Source organism: Molossus molossus, unplaced genomic scaffold, assembly GCF_014108415.1.
Source record: "Molossus molossus isolate mMolMol1 unplaced genomic scaffold, mMolMol1.p scaffold_m16_p_21, whole genome shotgun sequence".
Lineage (NCBI taxonomy): Eukaryota > Metazoa > Chordata > Mammalia > Chiroptera > Molossidae > Molossus > Molossus molossus.
The window spans coordinates 35,961,402-35,980,953 of NW_023425357.1; the positions used below are offsets into that span (position 1 = coordinate 35,961,402).

The 19,552-nt window shown below is 46.1% G+C and overlaps 1 protein-coding gene across 1 annotated transcript in view; it reads right to left on the reverse strand.

The window, feature by feature from the left end:
- The window catches only part of CDH1 (cadherin 1), an 85,403-nt gene extending 66,077 nt beyond the window's left edge, over positions 1-19,326 (reverse strand). Inside the window, exons 1-2 of the mRNA XM_036275573.1 lie at positions 19,199-19,326; positions 18,209-18,323 (exon numbers count right to left, since the gene is read on the reverse strand). Coding sequence (XP_036131466.1) covers positions 18,209-18,323; positions 19,199-19,246 — 163 coding nt within the window. The 5' untranslated portion in view covers positions 19,247-19,326. The remainder of the gene's footprint in view (positions 1-18,208; positions 18,324-19,198) is intronic.
- Between the last annotated feature and the right edge of the window lie 226 nt (positions 19,327-19,552).

A 19,552-nucleotide genomic window follows, 5' to 3' on the forward strand; every position in this document is an offset into this window, starting at 1 on the left:
CATATATGTGTGTATATAAATAAATAAATGAATGAATAAATAAATAAATTTTAAAAATGGCTATGACAAGGGACCTGAGCAGTTGAGAGTTCACCAAAAAGCATCAGCCAGGTACAGGTATATAGGTGGTGGCATAAGCTTTGGGGTCAGTGGACCAGGGTTCAAATGTCTGCCTGCCATTGCCTAGCTTTATGGCCTTAGACAAGTCACTAACTCTCTCTGAGTCTCAGTTTCCTTCTCTGTAAAATGGAGATAATACCAGAATCAAGTTCTCAGGATGACTGAATCAAACAGGTGTGACTATCAATTAGTACAGTTGCCTCATGATGGTCTGCCTGATTGGCAGCAAATAATTTGCCCAATGGTATTGGGTCAAGAGGAATGTCTTAGAGTTGGGGAGGAAAAGAAGCAAACAGACAGGGGGATGTACCCCTTCCTCATCCTAATCCTCTCTGGCTCCTTTGGCCTTTAGCATTTACCCAGTTTTTGTTTGTGTGTTTTTACCTCCTTGATACATTTCTAAAGCAGAAAAGTCTAATAATGAAAACTCAATAATTAAGAGTGTTTGCTTGTCTGGCCGGTGTGGTTCAGTGGTTGAGTGTCAACCCATGCACCGACAGATCACCGGTTCAATTCCTGGTCAGGACACATGCCCAGGTTGTGGGCCCAACCTCTCGTGGAGGGAATGTAGGAGGCGGCCAATTGATGTCTCTCTCACCGATGTTTCTATCTCTCTCTCCCTAAATTCAATAAAGGAAAAAAAAAATAAAGAGCCCTGGACAGTTTGTTCAGTGGTTAGAGCATCGGCCTATGGTCCAGAGAGACCCAGGTTCGGTTCCCGCTAAAGGCACATACCTCGGTTGCAGTTTGTCCCCGGCCCTGGTTGGGTCGTGCAGGAGGCAGCCACTTGATGTGTCCCTTTCACGTCGATGTTTCTCTCTCTCTCTCTCTCTCTCTCCCCTTCCCACTCTATCTGAACAAAAAATGGAAAAATGTCCTCGGGTGAGGATTATAAATGAATGAATGAATGAATGAATGAGTGCTTTGCGCCAGGCACTGAAATATATAACTTCATATATGTTAACTCATTGAATCCTCATCTCCACCCTGTGAGGTAGAAACTATGATTTTACAGGTGAGGGGACTGAGGCACAGAAAGGTTAATTCATTTGCCCAAGGTCACATGGCAAATAAGACAGGAGGCAGCCATGCAATCTTGCCTCTCATTACTGCCCTCCCCATTCATCTTCACTCTCAGAGAGAGGCTCAGGAAAACTTGTTCTTTTGTTTCATAGATTAAAAGAGAAATAAATGCTGATGATTAAAGTCAACTTTGACATCAAATCTCTGTTGAAACCAGGAGTAAAACCTCACACCTGGTAAGTGAAGTATAGTTTCCTGGGGTGAACAGCCTCCCAGGCATTTAATTCCCAAAGTCTTAAGTATGTCCGTGGCTCAGATGAGAGGATTAGCAGAAAGGAAGAGAGAGAGAGAGAGAGAGAGAGAGAGAGAGAGAGAGAGAGAGAGAGAATCATAGCTAAGTCCAAAGAAAACTAAGCATAATCTACATGGAAGTTTAAAAATCAAAGACTCAAATGACAAGCTCCGAAACATCCATCTGCAAGGTACAGAAGAGCATTTCCTTATAAATGCAGACTTGAGAAGGCAAAGGGTGCAGACAGAACACCCACAAATTCTAATTTCTCCAGAAAGTTTAGTCATGATCATAAGCCCAGGAGTTGGGGTGGTAATGAAATTCAACACATGAACTTCACTAAGCAACTGCTGAACACAGTCATTTTTACAAACCCAGGCTTCTTCCTAAGAATGAAGGGATCTAGGGCCAGTATCTCCCGAGATTTATGAATAAGAGCAGGCATCTAAAGTACCTGTTACTGTGAGAGGGTGATGTCACAGCTGATTCAACCTCTGATATTACGATAACCTCACCAGGAGAGGCCTCTCAATGTCGGTGATTCAGTCTTGCCTCACCTGCCAATAAGTGCCCAGGATATTGTCCCACAGCTGACTCAGTGGGTGACGTTTTCAATAAGAAAGCCACAACTTTCCCCACAAACTCGACTTGGTCACCTTCGTTTCCTTTTCAAACACTCCCACACAATGGCGAGGAAGAATTTGTGGGGGAGGAAGTTTGCAGTCTGAAAATCCTCATCCTGAATTCAAGCTTTATTCTAACTAGCAAGTCCTATGACACCAGTATACATGTACCTCCCCCCATACCCTCCCCAAAAAATCGTGCCCAAGAAGTCATGGTACCTATTTAGGACAATCGCATGCCTCCACCATGAGAAAGTTAAGAAAACTAGACTAGAACCATATTCCTCTTGGGCAACGTGCCAACAGGTGAGAGGCTTGGGAAGAGCATTAGATCCTGGTTTGAATCTGATACCCTTTAAAGGAGACATGGTGACAAATAGCCCTCAGGATTATTCCTCTAGCAAAATTCCTGCTCAGAGAAGTTTTTTTTTTTTTAATCCTCACCCAAGGATATTTTTCCATTTATTTTCAGACAGAGTGGGAGGGGCTGGGAGAGGGAGAGAGAGAAAGAGAGAAACGTTGGTGTGAGAGAGACACATCAATTTGCCTCCCACATGATCCTGACCATGGTCAGGGACCAAACCGCAACCAAGGTACATGCCCTTGATTGAATCAAACCCGTGACTCTTTGATCCACGGTACAATGCTCTAACTACTGAGCCAAACCAGCCAGGGCCAGAATAGTCTTTTTAAATGGCACCAATATGGAGTGAAGGAATGTGGGTAGTCCAACTCCTTCAAAACACAGTCCAATTCTAACATCTATTGAGCATCTCATTTCTTCAGGTCTTTTAAAAAATGTCATTCTTTTTTTTTTTTATCCTCACCCGAGGACATTTTTCCATTTTTTGTACAGATAGAGTGGGAGGGAGAGAGAGGAAGAGAGAGAGAGGGAAACATCGACGTGAAAGGGACACATCGAGTGACTGCCACCCGCACGACCAACCAGGGCCGGGGACAAACTGCAACCAAGGTACGTGCCCATAGCGGGAACCGAACCCGGGTCTCTCCGGACCGCAGGCGGACGCTCTAACCGCTGAGCCAAACCGGCCAGGGCAAAAATGTCATTCTTTTTATGATGACTCCCACAAATCTCTCTACACCAACACGCATAGTCCTTTTTTTTTAAGGAAGGGGATATGAAGGGTTGGGAGGAGAGAGTTGGAGGGAGAAGAGGTAAGGAGGAGGAAGAAGAGGAAGAGGAGGAGGAGGCAGAGGTATGGAAGAGGAGAGGGAAAGGGAGAGAGGAGGCCACACATAGTTCTTATCACCCTTCTTGCTATATGCTGTTTTTCCTTCCATAGATTACCATCTGTCTGCCTCCTTCTGTATCCAACAAGAAGAAAAGTCCACAAGGGTGGGATTTTGTCTGTTTTGTCCCATTATTATCCCCAAAGTTTAGCACAGAGCTAATGCCAGTGAGTACTTAACATAAATTTGTTCAGTGAATGCACAAATGACTGCCTCTGTCATCCAGGACTTCTCTCCCTGAGACCTTTGGAGCAGGAATTATCCATCACCTGACTGGTCACAGACCATCTGCAAAAAGCAAAGTCTTTGGAGTCCAACAACCACCAGAATAAGCAGCCAGTCTTTCCCACTTCCTGTCTCCGTTACCCAGCCTATCTTACTCAGCCTCTCAGGATTAACAACTGTCACTTCTCACTGATTGTTGTGAGGTCTAAAGGAGAGAGACAGTATATGTCTTACTGAACACATAAGTACATAGGAAGTACTATACTAGTCAATACAGTGTTGCTTGTGATAAGAATAGAGGATGAAACCGCATTTTTTTTTTTTTTTTAGGTAAGTATGTTCAAACATTGCATGGGGCATAGTGATACTAAAAAAAATTAGTTATTGTTTACCTAAAATTCAAATGTAATTGGGTGTCCTGTATTTTTTATTTGCTAAATCTGGCTACTCTGCCCATTAGGCAGTTACCTTCCTCAAGGCAGGGTGATGTTTCTTTTTTTTTTTTTTTAACTTTTTTGCTGTTTTTTTCCTTTACTGATTGAGAGAGGAAGGGAGAGGGAGAGAGAGATTAGAAACATTGATAAGAGAGAACATGGATTGGCCGGCCGCCTCCTGCATGTACCGCACTGAGGATTAGGCCCACAACCTGGGCATGTGCCCTGACAGGAATTGAACCAGCAACCTCTTGGTGCATGGGTTGATGTTCAACCACTGAGCCACACCAGCTGTTTTTTTTTTAAATATATTTTTCCTTTATTGATTTTAGAGAGAGAGGAAAGGAGTGGGAGAAAGAGAAACATTGATGAGAGAGAACATCAAATGGCCGCCTCTTGCATGCCCTCCACTGGGGATTTGGCCCACAACCTGAGCATGTGCTCTGACTGGGAATCGAACCAGCGACCTCTTGGTGAATGGGTCGACGCTCAACCACTGAGCCACACCAGCCAGGCTAGGGTGATGTTTCTTACATCAAGATTTACAAAAGATTGCCCTATAATACTCTCTCAATGACATTGATTGATCAGACGAATTTTGGAGCTGTGAGATTTTTACCTTGGCCATGAGCTGATTGAGTCAGCCCTAAATTATTGTCTTTGAGTGTTTTGCATCTCTAAACAAGTTCCTTCTAGGCTCCTGTGCATTGCCAAGAACTAGAAGAATGGACACCGGTCTTGAACAATTAATGGGCCAGCAGGATACTGCAGATACCCAGGAGGAGGTATTGGGTGTATCTGGGAGCCTTGCTCAACCAAGGTGTTACCCAGACAATAGGAAACCAAACAGATGGCCCTGGCGGGCTCAGATCTCTGTTTAGATCTGGTGCTTCCTTACACCAAGGCAGAAATGGTTCATCTGACCTTTACACTCTAGACTGCAAGCTGTTTTGTGAGAAGACAATTAGGTAAGGTTACATCAGAGGTGTGCACAAGGCTCAGAGAAACTGGGGAGTGCCAAGCAGAGACACATGCCCTGAGAACAACATCCCCTCCTCTTTGTGTCCTTTCTGTGGTTCATACTGAGAGTTCCTTCTTTTCTTTACAACAAAAGGCACAATTACACCTGAAATTAATGTTATATGTCAATTACATCTCAATTTTTTTAAAAAATCCTCACTTGAGGATATGCTTATTGATTTCAGAGAAAGAAAAGGAGAGAAACATCAATAAGTTTCCTCTCATACACATCCCAACTGGGGACCAAACCCACAACCTAGGTATGTGCCTTGACCAGGAATCAAACCTATGACTTTTCAGTGTACTGTATAGGATGATGCTCCAACCAACTAAGCTACACCAGCCAGGGCATACATCTCTCTCTCTCTCTCTCTCTCTCTCTCTCTCTCTCTCTTTTTAAGTACAGTGGAATAGCTTCTAAAAGCAAAAGATATGTATAGATCTATATATACACTCTAAAACCTGATTTAGATTCATCAAATATTTATTGGGTACCTATTATGTGCCAGGCACTGTTCTAGACACAGTACAGCCTGTGAGCTAAGACAAAAACCCCTGGCCTCTTGGAGTTTATGTTCTGGTGAAAGGAGACACATATGGACAGGAAAAGTAAATGGAATACATAGGCTGTTAGATGGTGAAAGTGCTATGAAGGAAAATAAAACAAAGAAAAAAAAGAGCCCTGGCTGGTTTGGCTGGTTTGGTTCTGCAGATCTAAGGGTCGAGGATTCCATTCCTGGTCAAGGGCACATACCTGGGTTGCAGGTTTGATCCCTGGTCAGGATCATGTGGGAGGCAACCAATCAATGTGTCTCTCTTGCATAATGTTTCTCTCTCTCTCTCTCTTTCCTCCTCCCTTTCTTTCCTCCCTTCCACTCTCTCTAAAAATCAATAAAAAAATAACCTTGGGTGAGGATTAACAAAAAAAGAAAAAGAAGAGTATTGGGGGAAGAGGTACTATCTCAAATAGGAGGTTCAAGAAAGATCTCACTGCCTGGCTGGTTTGACTCAGCAGTTAGAGTGTCAGCCCGTGGACCAATGAGGCTCAGGTTCGATTCTGGTCAAGGGCATGTACATTGATTGTGGTTCATCCCCAGCCCTGGTCAGGTTGTGCGGGAGGTAACCAGTTGATGTGTCTCTTACATGATGTTTATCTCTCTCTTTCCCTCCCACTCTATCTGATGATAAATAGAAAAAATATCCTTGGGTGAAGATTAAAAAAAAAAAACAAGGTCTCACTGAGAGAATGCCATTTGAGCAAAGACTTGAGGACAATAAACAAGTGATCCAAGCAGATATGAGGGGGGAAATACTGTAAACAGTGGTAATAGCCAGTGCAAAGGCCCTGAGGTAGAACTGTGTCTGATGTGCTTTAGGTACAGTCAGGAAGTAATGAGGACAAGAGGTAAGGGATTGAGTAGGGGGCAGATCATGGAAACCTTATAAGTCATAAGACTTTTGGTATAAAAGTCTTAAAATGTATAAAATGAGAACCAGTTCTGGTCAGTTTGGCTCATTGGTTAGAGTGTCGGCCTGAAGACCAGAGTTGTGTGCTTAGTTCCAGTCAAGGGCATGTACCTTGGTTGCGGTTCGGGCCCTGATCAGGGTCATGCAGGAGGCGACCAATTGATGTCTCTTACATATCAATGTTTCCCTCCCTCACTCTCTCTAAATATCAATGGAAAAAGATCCTTGGGTGAGGATTAAATAATAAATAAATAAATAAATAAAATGGGAACCACTGGCAAATTTTCAATGAGATCAACATTTTCTAACATATATACATATTTTATCCTCACCCGAGAACATTTTTCCATTTTTTGTTCAGATAGAGCGGGAGGGAGAGAGAGGAAGAGAGAGAGAGAGAAACATCGATGTGAAGGGACACATCGAGTGGCTGCCACCCGCACGACCAACCAGGGCCGGGGACAAACTGCAACCGAGGTACGTGCCCTTAGCGGGAACTGAACCCGGGTCTCTCTGGACCGCAGGCCGACTCTCCAACTGCTGAGCCAAACCAGCCAGGGCTCTAACTTATATTTTAAGATTATCACTCTGGCTGCTGGGCAGCGAAAAGACTGTGTTGGGGATAACGAAGGGAAGCAGAAAGACTGGAAAGGAGGCTGTTGCAAAAATCTAGGTGAGGGCCCTCTCAGACTTCTTTTGGGAAAACTCTTCTGGGAACAGACAAGGTATACCAGCGCATTTGAATGCCAAACCACAGAAACAGGTGTTTTTAGTCTTCAACTTGCCCAGGTATCATATAACTGAAAGGCTTCGGCTTGTTACAAGCTCTCCTAATTACAAAGCCCAGTAATTATTATCTAGGCCTTGGCCAATTATCCCACGGGGTCCTGTGCTGGCTACCTTTTATGATTTTGTTAATGGGGAACAGGTTCAACCTTCCAGGCAGGCCCCATTAGGTCCTAGTAGTAACATCAGAGCTCACTGGGACTTGGGCCTGTTCTCCCTTTTTCCGGGGATAGATCCATACCCAGATCTCTGCCTGGCTCCTACACCTTGAGTAAATCGCAGTTGGAACATTAATTTGCTTAGGACAGTTTTCTTCCCACCCTCCAATCTTGAATGCCATAATAACTGCATTCTCAGGGACTCAGAAAGTTGAAAAGACAGACAGAAAGGAAAATAAGTGCTGTTCATTTAGCATTTACTCGAAGGTGAAAGTCAAGAGGAAAAAGGCTGTGCCCTGACTGGTTAGCTCAGTTGGTTAGAGCATCATCCCGATACACCAAGGCTGCGAGTTTGATCCCAGGCCACAGCACATACAAGAAGCAAACAATGAATGCATAAATAGGTGGAATAACAAGTCGATGTTTCTCTCTCACTCCCTTCCTCTCTCTCTCTCTCAAATCAATAAATTAAAAAAAGAACTCTCTTAAAAAGGGGGGATGGAGGGAAGAGGCTGAAAATTGCCCAAAAGCAAAAGGCAAAAGAGGTTCTTCAAAGACAAAAGAGGCTGAGTTCCAGAACCACAAATAAAATTAGTGAGACATACAGTATAAAGACATATTTTCCAAAGGGAATCCCTTTCCTTTAAAACAGGAATTTTCAACCCTTTTCATCTCATGGCACACACAAACTAATTACTAAAATTCTGTGGCATGCCCTGGCCAGTTTGGCTCAGCAGTTGGAGCGTCGGCCTAGGGACCAGAGTCTCAGGTTTGGTTCCCACTAGGGCATGTAAAAAAAAAAATTTAAAAAAAAAAAAAAAAATTCTGTGGCAGACCAAAAAATGTTTTTGCCAATCTGACAAAAAACAACAACAAAAAACACAGTATAATTTGTATTGCTTCAGAATAGACAGGTATTGTTGTGTTCATTATAGTCATTTTTAAAATTTGACAGTCTAAGGGAAAAGGTCAGTGCCCCTGACTAAACAATTGGGTATTGCATGTTTTAAAAATTCTTGCAGCACACTGCTTGAAAATCACTGCCTTAGAAAAGTGAATGAGGTTCACTGGAGATGCAGGTTGGCAAGAAGGCACAGAGGGGTGCGGGGGAGAGCACAGGTTATGAAAGATGAAAGACTGGTCCAGCTGGTGTGGCTCAGTGGTTGAGCATCGACCCATGCACCAAGAGATCGCCAGTTCGATTCCCAGTCAGGACATGCCCAAGTTGTGGACCCGATCCCCAGTGGGGGGCATGCAGGAGACAGCCAATCCATGTTCTCTCTCATCAGTGTTTCTATCTCTCTCCGGACCGCAAGCCGACGCTCTAACCGCTGAGCCAAACTGGCCAGGGCTATCTCTCTCTTCCTATCACTTTCTCTCTCTCTCAAATCAATAAAAGAGCCCTGACCGGTTTGGCTCAACGGTTAGAGTGTCGGCCCGTGGACCAGAGAGTCCCAGGTTTGGTTCCCACTAAGGGCATGTACCTAGGTTGCAGTTTGTCCCTGGCCCGGGTTGGGGTCGTGTGGGTGGCAACTACTCGATGTGTCTCTCTCACGTCGATGTTTCTCTCTCTCTCCCTCCCGCTCTACCTGAAGATAAATGCAAATGTGTCCTCGAGTGAGGAATAAAAAAATAAATGAAATAAAATAAAATAAAGTAAAAAAAAAGAAAGATGAAAGACTGTAGCCCCAGCTCTCCCACTACCAGGCTGGGTGACCTCAGGCAAGTTGTTTAACCTCTCTGAGCTCATTTCCTCTTCTAGAGTAGGGAATAATGACAGTTCCTGCCTTAGGCCACTGTGAGGCTTAGCTAAACCAGGAAGTCTACCAGGCCCTTTGCAGGACCCACTCCTAATATTGGGTACAAATATTTATGTTTTTACTTGTTGGCCACTTCCAAATACATACTCTCAGTATAACTCTTCAGTCATTTTATGCTCCAGTCAATTAAGGAAAAACTATTTTCTACCCAAATTCATATTTAAACTAGTGGCTAATACTCTTCCAAATTCCAGATCTGAAATTCCCAAACACTTCTGTGATAGTGCTACCTTCTGTATCTGGGTCCTCAGATACTCACTCACCACTTTCATAACCAGGAACTTTCTCCTTCCCCAACTTGCTCCTCTTTCTCATCTATTCCCAGTATGAGTACAAAGGAACATTCTAGAAGCTGCTGGAATTAACTCTTACTTAGAGCCATTTAGCTACTGGAATCTTTAAGTCTTTCCTCAAATCAAAACTATTTTGTCTTCAGGGAGGCAGACTTCCCACAATGGAACAGTGGGAAACAGGTTGTCTCTAGATGCTGGTAAGAGAGCAATTGACCCAGTCCTTGTGAAGGGCAATATCTGTCAAAATTGCATATGTACATGCCCTGATCCGACAGGTCCATCTGTGGAAATCTATCTTCTGCATACACCAAACGTGCAAAAAGACACATATACTACGTTATTTCCTGGAGTGCTATTTTCTGAAAGATAAGACATAACACATAGCCTATCCCAGTGTCTATCAGGGGCAGGTTAAATACACTATGGTACATCCATGCCATGCACCTATAACAAAAGTAAAAGAATGTAGAAGTTTTATATATATAGAGAGAGAACACATAAATATATTGTTGGGCAAAAAAGAAGGTACAAAACAGTGTTATCCCTATACTATTCACTGACTAAAAAGATTATTATTAAATTTACATTTGCATAAAGAAGTGACTCTTTTCGTATTCCCATAAGGAAACCCTGAAAAAGATACACAGAGACCAATAAAATCAGTTATCTGTGAGGAATTCATTGGTTACTTGTGCCCTGGGGAAGAACAGGGTAAAGAGAGAAATGAGACCCTGGCTGGTTTGGCTCAGCGGTTAGAGCGTCGGCCTGTGGTCCAGAGAGATCCGGGTTCAATTACCGCTAAGGGCATGTACCTCAGTTGCAGTTTGTCCCCAGCCCTGGCTGGGTCTTGCGGGTGGTAACCACTCCATGTGTCCCTTTCACGTCGATGTTTCTTTCTCTCTCTTCCTCTCTCTCCCTCCCACTCTATCTGAACAAAAAATGAAAAAATGTCCTCAAGTGAAGATAAAAAAAAAGAAAGAGAAATGAGGTGAAAAGGAGACTTTTTCACTTTTTAACCAAATGCATAATTTTTCCACTAAAAGAATAGAAAGAGCCCTGGTCGGTTTGGCTCAGTGGTTAGAGCTTCGGCTTGTGGACCAGAGAATCCCGGGTTAAGTTCCTGCTAAGGGCATGTACCTCGGTTGCAGTTTGTCCCTGCCCAGGTTGAGGTTGTGTGGGTGACAACCAGTGGATGTGTCTCTCGCACTGATGTTTTTCTCTCTCTCTCCCAGCCTCTTCCTCCCTCTCTGTCTGAAGATAAATGCAAAAATGTCCTCGGGTGAGGATTAAATAAATAAATAAAAGAATAGAAAGAGCCCAGCTGGTGTGTCTCAGTGGTTGAGCGTCGACCCATGCACCAAGAGGCTGCAGGTTCGATTCCTGGTCAGGGCACATGCCCAGGTTGTGGGTCAGATCCCCAGTGGGGGGGGGGGAGCATGCAGGGAGCAGCCAATTGATGTTTTCTCTCATCGATGTTTCTATCTCTCTCTCTCCCTCTCCCTTCCTCTCTCTCTAAAAATCAATACAGAGCCCAGTCAGTGTGGCTCAGTGTTGAGCGTCGACTCATGCACTAAGGGGTCACTGGTTTGATTCCTGGTCAGGGCATATGCCAAGGTTGTGGGTCTGATCCCCAGTGGGGGGCATGCAGGAGGTGGCCAATTGATGCTCTCTCCCATTGATGCTTCTATCTCTCTCTCCCTCTCCCTTCCTCTCTCTCTCAGGTCAATAAAGAAAAAAATTTTAAAAATCAGCCCTGGCCGATTTGGCTCAGCAGTTAGAGCTCTGGCCTGCGGTCCAGACAGACCTAGGTTCAGTTCCCGCTAAGGGCATGTACCTCAGTTGCAGTTTGTCCCCGGCCCTGGTTGGTCATGTGGGTGGCAGCCACTCGATGTGTCCCTTTCACGTCGATGTTTCTCTCTCTCTCTCTCTCTCTCTCTCTCTTCCTCTCTCTCCCTCCAATTCTATCTGAACAAAAAAATGGAAAAATGTTCTCAGGTGAGGATGAAAAAAAATCAATACAGAAAAAAAATTTTTTAAAAAGAAGAATAGAAAAAGAACATCCTCTATTTTGTAGGCTAAGGTCCAAGACCTGGGCCTGGCTAATATAGGAGCCTCGTCCTGGGACCTTCTCCTCCTACAAGCCACCCTCCCTGTTCCAGAAGGCACAGAGCCAGCCTGACTCGGCTATGCCCTGCTATACCTCTGGGCACCCCATTTCCTCTTCCTGGAGATCTTCTCCCCCTTCTTTCTCTCCTGGCTGGTATAGATGCTGTCTCATTTGCCAAGGCCTAGCAGGTAACACCACTCCCTGCATCCTTTGAATATGTTCCCACCCCATAGATATTCAAAGAGTGCACTGGGATTACCCACTGAGCACTTTCTCTCAGAGATTTTCTGAATCTCCCTAGGACAGGGCTTGGGTCTTAAGTCAGCGGGAAAAAGTCTGTGCACTGGCTATCTTGAGATCTCACCATTCCCATCCCATCTGCTCCACTTTGTACCCACAGAGCTCTCCTTCATCAGCATGGCAGAATGACTAGCCTTACCCCTCCTTGATCAACGGTGCTTTTGGATCCCTGGCCTCAGGCAGAAAACCAGTTGCCCACACCCTGGTTAGCCCCGGTATTTACTCAAACATTTGTGACCTAGCTGCTGAAGCTGTCTAGTGCCATGTCCAGAACCCCATCCTCAGAGACTGTAGCTCAATGAATTAGCAAGAGGGCAAATCTGTGTTTTTTAAGTACTCCAGGTGATTTGATGCTTAGCCATGTGGACGAGCTAGTCTCAGGGGCTGGGGCACAGCATTTATGGCAATGGGAAGACAGAGTGGTATCTTTAAGCACGTGTATTATAAAATACTTTTTTTTTTTTTAATTCTCACCCGAGGATATTTTTCCATTTTTTGTACAGATAGAGTGGGAGGGAGAGAGAGGAAGGAGAGAGAGAGAGAGAGAGAAACATCGACGTGAAGGGACACATCGAGTGGCTGCCACCCACACGACCAACCAGGGCCGGGGACAAACTGCAACCGAAGTACGTGCCCTTAGCGGGAACTGAACCCGGGTCTCTCCAGACCGCAGGCCGACGCTCTAACCGCTGAGCCAAACTGGCCAGGGCTATAAAATACTTTTTAAAACCAAGCAGAAGCCGAAACATTTAAAGTCATCCTGACTTCCCCACCCTCGATTCTAAGCAATATTCATGAGCAGGTCAAAAGGCAAACCCACTTCAGCCCGCCCCAAGCACACTGCCCAGTGGAAAGCAATACCAGAATTCCCTTTCCTAGCAAAGGGCAGTTTGGTCTAGTCACTGTTTGCAGAGTAGTGTTTGCTTTAACACAGAAGCAGAGAGACTGAGGAAACTGGTTTGGCTGGTTTGCTGGGCAGGAGGGAGCACAGGGAAATGGTTGAACCAAAGGTAAAACATGGGAGGGAGTGTCTCAAACAGAAAGCACCAAATACTTGGGGGGCTTTAATATTTAACATTCATTGAGCACTTGACACAACGTATGGCTTGGGTACTATTCTGCCTATTTTACAGATGGGAAAACAGAGGCTTAGAAAGTCCTTGGCCAATGTCCTTTAGCTGGCAAGGGAGCTGGCAAGGGGCATTAATGGGATTTCAATCCAGGCAGTCTGTCTCAAGAACCCTCTAAATGTTGGGAAGATGCTGGCAGGGCCTTGTGGGGAAGTGGAGGACTAGAGGTAGAGTAAGAGGAAGGAAAGGAAAGAGGAAAAGTGCAGAAAGAGCCCAGCTGGTGTGGCTCAGTGGTTGAGCATAGACCCATGCACCAGGAGGTTGCCTGTTTGATTCTTGGTCAGGGCACATTTCCAGGTTGTGGGCCAAATCCCCCGTGGGGGGCATGCAGGAGGTGGCCAGCCAATCAGTGCTTTTCTCTTATCAATGTTTCTATTTCTCTCCCTCTCTTCCTTCCTCTCTCTCTAAAATCAATTTTAAAAATTAAAAAAATAAATAAAAGTGCAGAAAGAGAAGGGAAAGTCCTGCCAAGCATAAGCTGAGGTATATAAATGGGAAACAAATTAGAGAGAGGGAGAAAGAAAGTCCACCACCAATTTATTTTTAATTGACCAAAGAAAAACACTTAAAAATGACTAACTGCCCTTCCATTTCCGAATTCGGGTTTGAGGTCTCCCTTCTCTGCCCTCCCAAGCTTTCAGAGGGAAACACTCAGCATACTGCATCCCCGGGACACACTTATCAAAAACCTTCAAGAGCCACAGCCCCAACTCTTCCCTGCCAATTTACAATCAACATCTAGGGCTGGCCTGAGGCCACAGAGTTTAAGAGGAAAAGGATACGCCAAAGTATAGAAACAGTAAATATATATTCATTTGTTTATTCTTTTGTTCAAGACAAACGGTATTTGAGTGCCTACTCTGTCCCTAAGAAATATGAGCCACCATTTCATGACTCTTTCTTATCTCTTTACATTTGTCCCACTTGCCTTTTTGTTCCACCCACACCTGCTTTATTCATTACGTAATCCCAGGGCCTAGCCCAGTGCTGTCATTCAATAGGCACTCGTATATTTGTTGACTAAACAAATGAATGAATGTGAACATTTAATTCTGTTTTTGCCTCCCATTTTACACATGGGGAAACTAAGGCTCGTAGAGGTAAACTGATTTACCCAAGGTAACACAGCTAATAGCTAAAATTCAAACCTGGATTTTTCAGGTACTTACAGAGCTGTCCTGACCAGCCATACTGATTTCATTCATCTCCTTAAAAGTCTGAAGCCCTGAGAGGAGATGGGAGTGGAGGCAGAGTGGAAACCCAGAAGTTTGGATTGTGACAGGTGCCTTTCGGGGACTTTAGGGTTTTGGCAGCTTCTGGGAGATGAGAGAGCTGATTGCTTCAGTGTCTGGCTTATCTCGGACTACACTTGGAAGGGAATGTGTAACAGACACCAAGGTGAGCATTTCGGAAGAAAAGGCTGGCTCAATAAAAAAGCCCCGAAGAGCAAACAGGGATTTCCATAATCACCTGGCAGAGAAGAAGAGCAGCCAGCCTTCCTTAAATGGCCTTGCAGGGCCCAGGACCTCCACTCTAGTGAGACCCAAAGGCAAGGGCAGGAGGATGACCCATTAGTTCCCTTCCCCAGGAATCTGGGAAGTTGGTTAGGAGTTTGAGTGGTGGGGGAGTGGGGATCTGACGATGTAAGATCATCCCAAAGCAGGTATTTATTTATTTTATTTTTTTCCCTTCACCAGAGGACATTTTCCCATTTTTTTTTGTTCAGATACAGTGGGAGTGAGGGAGGGAGGGAGAGAAAGAGGGAGGGAGGGAGGGAGGGAGAGAGAGAGAGAGAGAGAGAGAGAGAGAGAGAGAGAAACATCGCCGTGAAAGGGACCCTGCCTGGGACAAACTGCAACCGAGGTACGTGCCCTTAGTGGGAACTGAACCCAGGTCTCTGGACCACGGGCGGACGCTCTAACTGCTGAGCCAAACCAACCAGGGTGGTATTTGTTTTTTAAAAGCCCATTTAATTAGGGGGCCAGCATAAGGTTCCCACCACCTTTCAGCACATCTTTTAGAAAGGGGAATGGGTGTCTTTTCCCTATGAGCTAGGTCAGTCCATCAAGCAGCCAGAGCTCAGATCCAAAATACAAGCCTTGTTTGCTCAAGGCCAGGTGGCAGAGGAAGCAAAGCAAGGAAACCATCCGATTAAAAGCCTGCTGCCTTCCTTCCCCCCCACCTCCAGTCAACTTAAAGCTGAGTGCACTAGGGTGATACATCTGAGACCTGAAAACCAATTTATGCTAAGAAATAGGAAAATAATCAGAAACTAAAGAACCAGCCCTGGCCAATTGGCTCAGCTGTTGGAGCATCGGCCTGTGGACCAGAAAGTCCCAGGTTCAGTTCCCGCTAGGGGCACGTACCCAAAAAAAAGAAAGAAAGAAAGAAAAGAAACTAAAGAACCAGTTTACAGCTGTTTTTTTGTCTTTTTTTTTTTTTTTTAACATTCTCCATTCTAGAACCTAGAATAAATACAAGGATTTCATGGGACACAGAAATGACCCCAACAAACCACCCCAAAGTCCCCTGAATTTAACCTAATACTATTTGTGATACTCTATGGTTACCAGAGGACAAAAAGTGACAGGTTCCTTGTTTTCAAACTCCCATGCAGCAAATTCTCCATAGAGCCAATGGGCTCTAAAGTGTGCTTTTTTCAAAGAATAAAAACTCAGGAGCCATTAAACTCCACCCAGAGTTCTTAACCTGGTGTGCGTGAATAGGCTGGGGGAGGAGGGTGCCCATGGAACCTTGAGATTGTATGCAAATTCTCCATGGAGCCAATGTTTAAACCTGGTGGTAATGTGGCATCCCTCCATTTTCTACATGGTCCAGAGAGTGAGGCCACCTCCCTAAACCCTGGCTGCCTTTTTTTTTTTATCACAAATCCAGTTTCCTGAGGTTGTATGTGTGATTTTATCAGAAGGGCACTTCTGTCCTGGGGGCAATTCCATATTGGATTGGTGGAAGGGACCCCCCATAATCCAAAAAGCCCCCCAAAAGTGACATGTCAGGAAATCTGTTGAGTTGGTATGGGTATGTGGACATAAAGGAAACTGGAACCAGCCACACAAGCAGCTTGTGGAGACTACCTCTCCCACCAGACCACCAGCTGCAGGCCCCCTCCACTTCCCACCACCTCCTCTCCGATCTACCCTGTCAACACCTCTGGTCTTCCTGGCACACAAGGAAGATGAAGTCTACTTCACAGTGAACGCTAATTCTCCAAGCACCCTTTTTCCTTTTTGAGATTACAGAAGAGAGAGCAGGAGAAAGACCAGCTGGGAAACCCTGAGCAGACAACTAAATTACTTTATGCTTCTCACCTGCAAAATAGGAAGAACAATGATGCCCACCCTCATAAGGTTCTTGGGGAGATTAAATGAGGTAAAATATGTGAAGCACTTGCCCCAGAGTCCAGTTAAAAGTTACTAATAGGGCTCTGGCCAGTTTGGCTCAGCGGTTAGAACATCAGTCAGCAGACCTAAGGGTCTCAGGTTTGATTCTGGTCAAGGGCACCTAGGTTGCAGGTTCAATCCCTGGCCCTGGTTGTGGAGAAGGCAACTTAATCAATGTGTCTCTCTCACATCGCTGTTTTTTTCTTTCTCTCTCCCTCCCTCCCTTCCACTCTCTCTAAAAATCAATGAAAAAATATCCTTGGGTGAGGATTAACAACAATAACAACAAAAAGTGACTAATAGATGTTGCTATTAATAATAATTATTAATATGTAATAATATTATTATTGGTCAGACACAAGAGCTTGGGGGTTAGAGGGGATACAAACCAGACTAACTACCATTGGCACTACCAAATGTCCTGATACAGGAAAACAAAGTGACCAGCACTTACGTTGGAACACCCCATGCACACACACTCCTGTTTCTAACCCCTGACCCATTCTTCAAGGCTAGTTCAACTTTGCCTCCTCCCAGAAGCCAATCCTCACTTCCCACTGATACCCATCAAAACATTCCAAGCACCTAAATACCCATGTCCCCCTGTACCCTCTAAGTTGGTCCTGGGACATTCTTAGCAACCTGCTGGAACAGGCAGTACTGAGGGCAGGGCTGAGTGTCTCTATATCTCAATTCATTCCCAGTTGCCCAGCACAGGGTGGGGCAGAACATCAAGCAGAGACCAGCCAAGTCAGGCAGACCCACGGCAAAAGGCAAAAGTCAGGCAAACATGTCCTTCCTGACCCAATAGAAAGCTCCACACAACACACACAGGCCTCAGAAAAGCAAATATGTTTTAATCAATCAAGCTGCAGTTTCTCTGGGTTTTTTTTTTTTTAAATGCCACCCACTATTGGAACAACTTCCAAAATTCAAAAATAATGTTTCAAACAACAGCGTGATTGCTGTAGATTTTTCACGTGGCCAGAGAGTAGAGGAATAAACAATTGATTCCCTCAGGGGTATTGTGGGTGAATAAAAGTGTTTCTTTTATTGTTATGGTAACTCGCCCAATCAACTAAAACCAAGAGGGGAGAGAAAGTGTGGTGAGAAAAAAACAGCCTTCCTAAACTTCCCAAACTTCCCAACCTTCCCTTGCTTTGCAACAGTGAAATGAAACAAAGCAAACTCTAGAATTCAAACTATGGAATTGATAATGTGTGTGTGTGTGTGTGTGTGTGTGTGTGTATTATTCCTTATTATTCCTTGGGGGACTAGTACCTGTATCTAAATGTTTTCATCTCTATGAACAAAAGGGCTCCTCAGTCATCTCAGAGATGGTGCAGAATGGGGCCTGGGAGCAAGAAGCTAGTTCCAAATCCCACACTGCCGACCCTAGGCAAGTGGACTCCATCTTCTGAGCCTTCCTTTGCTTGTCTGTGACTCCGAAATTACCACTTCCCTCCTGCCCTTCCTACATATTAGATTTTTGCAGTATGAAATGACAGACTCTCTAAAGTGGTCTGGACAGTAGGAGACACACTGAAGGCCTCTAGTAAGTACCCCCTCTATGTAACATAATTAACCATACCAGAGTAGCCCCCTTAACCACAGTTCAAGCTCAATCATAGCAAAGCTCAGATCTCTACATCTCTGTAAATTCCAAAGGGAATTTACATCCCCTGTCCAGTCCCTAAACGTAGGAGTGCAATTTCTCGGACCTTTCCCACTACTACCCACCCGGCTTAAAGACCTCACCTCTGCCCAGGACTCGGCCTCTCTCCAAGTGCCGCCGGGGCACAGTGAACGTGTAGCTCTGGGCGCCAAAGCCGGGATGACAGGGCTCCGGCTCCTGGCAGAGCCACGGTGAGACCTGGGGTGGGGGAAAGTATGGAACCGGGGTGACGGGGGAGTCCCCTCCAGCCCACACCGAAACCAACAGTGCCACCCCTCCCTCGCTCCCGGCGTCGGGATTGTGGGAGGCACCCACCGCCCTGGGCAGGCATCCACACCAAATTCATTTCGAGACCGGCAGCCGCCCAGCCCCCGGGAACACCAGGGAGAGGGGCTGGTGGGTCACCTCCTCCCGATCTGGCACCTTTTTCCTTCCCGTCTCCTTGAGTTTCACTGGAGGCACCTTTGCTCTTCCCAACTCCACTTTCCTTATACCGAGAACGCTCCCGTTCCTAAATCCAGTTCCTCACACCGAGGGCGTCCTAACAACTTTTGATCCCAATTTCTTATCCCGGGGTCGCCCCCATACCTGTTTACTACCCTTTCTTTGCCTGGCAGGTGCCTTGATTTCTACTGATTCTCCTTTCGTTACCCCAGGGATCGTTCCCACTACTCCTGGTTCCCCCTGGATTTGCACCGCGAATCCTCTTTTCAATATCCTGACCCCTCCCCCCACTCTGCTCCACGCCCCCTTCTGCCCCTAGCCTTTTCCGCAGCTAAACCCGAGTTCCCAGAGCCTGCAGGGAGGCGCGCCCCCCCCTCCCCCTCGGGTACTGAGGAAGCGCTGGGCAAAGCCGCGCTGGATCTCACCGGTCCCCGCTCCCACCTCTGCCGAGCCAGAGCGCCGCGCAGCTTAGGCCGATCAGGGCCTTTGGACCCAAACTTTCTTGGAAGAAAAGGGAGCGGGGACGACAGGAGATAGGAAAGGGCGACAAGAGAGGAAGGGACTGGGGACCGAGGGGCGGATGGTGGGACCGGAAGGCTTCCCCCGGAAAGCCAGGGGACCCGAAGTACCTGCAGCAGCAGCAAGAGCGCGGAGAGGCTGCGGCACGGAGGGCCCATGGTGGGTCGGGCGAGGATAGGGTCGGTCGGGTCCGGCCGGGTTAAGGGCTGGCAGAACTTCCAGGAACTCACAGGTGACCCAAGGCTCCCAACGCCACTGAGTAGGGAAGCGCCGCAGCCGCCAGGTGAGCCTCTAAGTCCCCGCCCTCGGCCCGACTGATTGGCTGAGGATGCACCTGCGGGCCGCAGCCAATGAGCTGCGCGGCACAGCCCCAGCTTCCTTCTCTGGCAAGGGGAGGACCGCCCGCCCCTGATCCCGCCCCGCTGCCTCGCGCCGACCTTGTGACCCGCAGGCGGGTGGTTGGT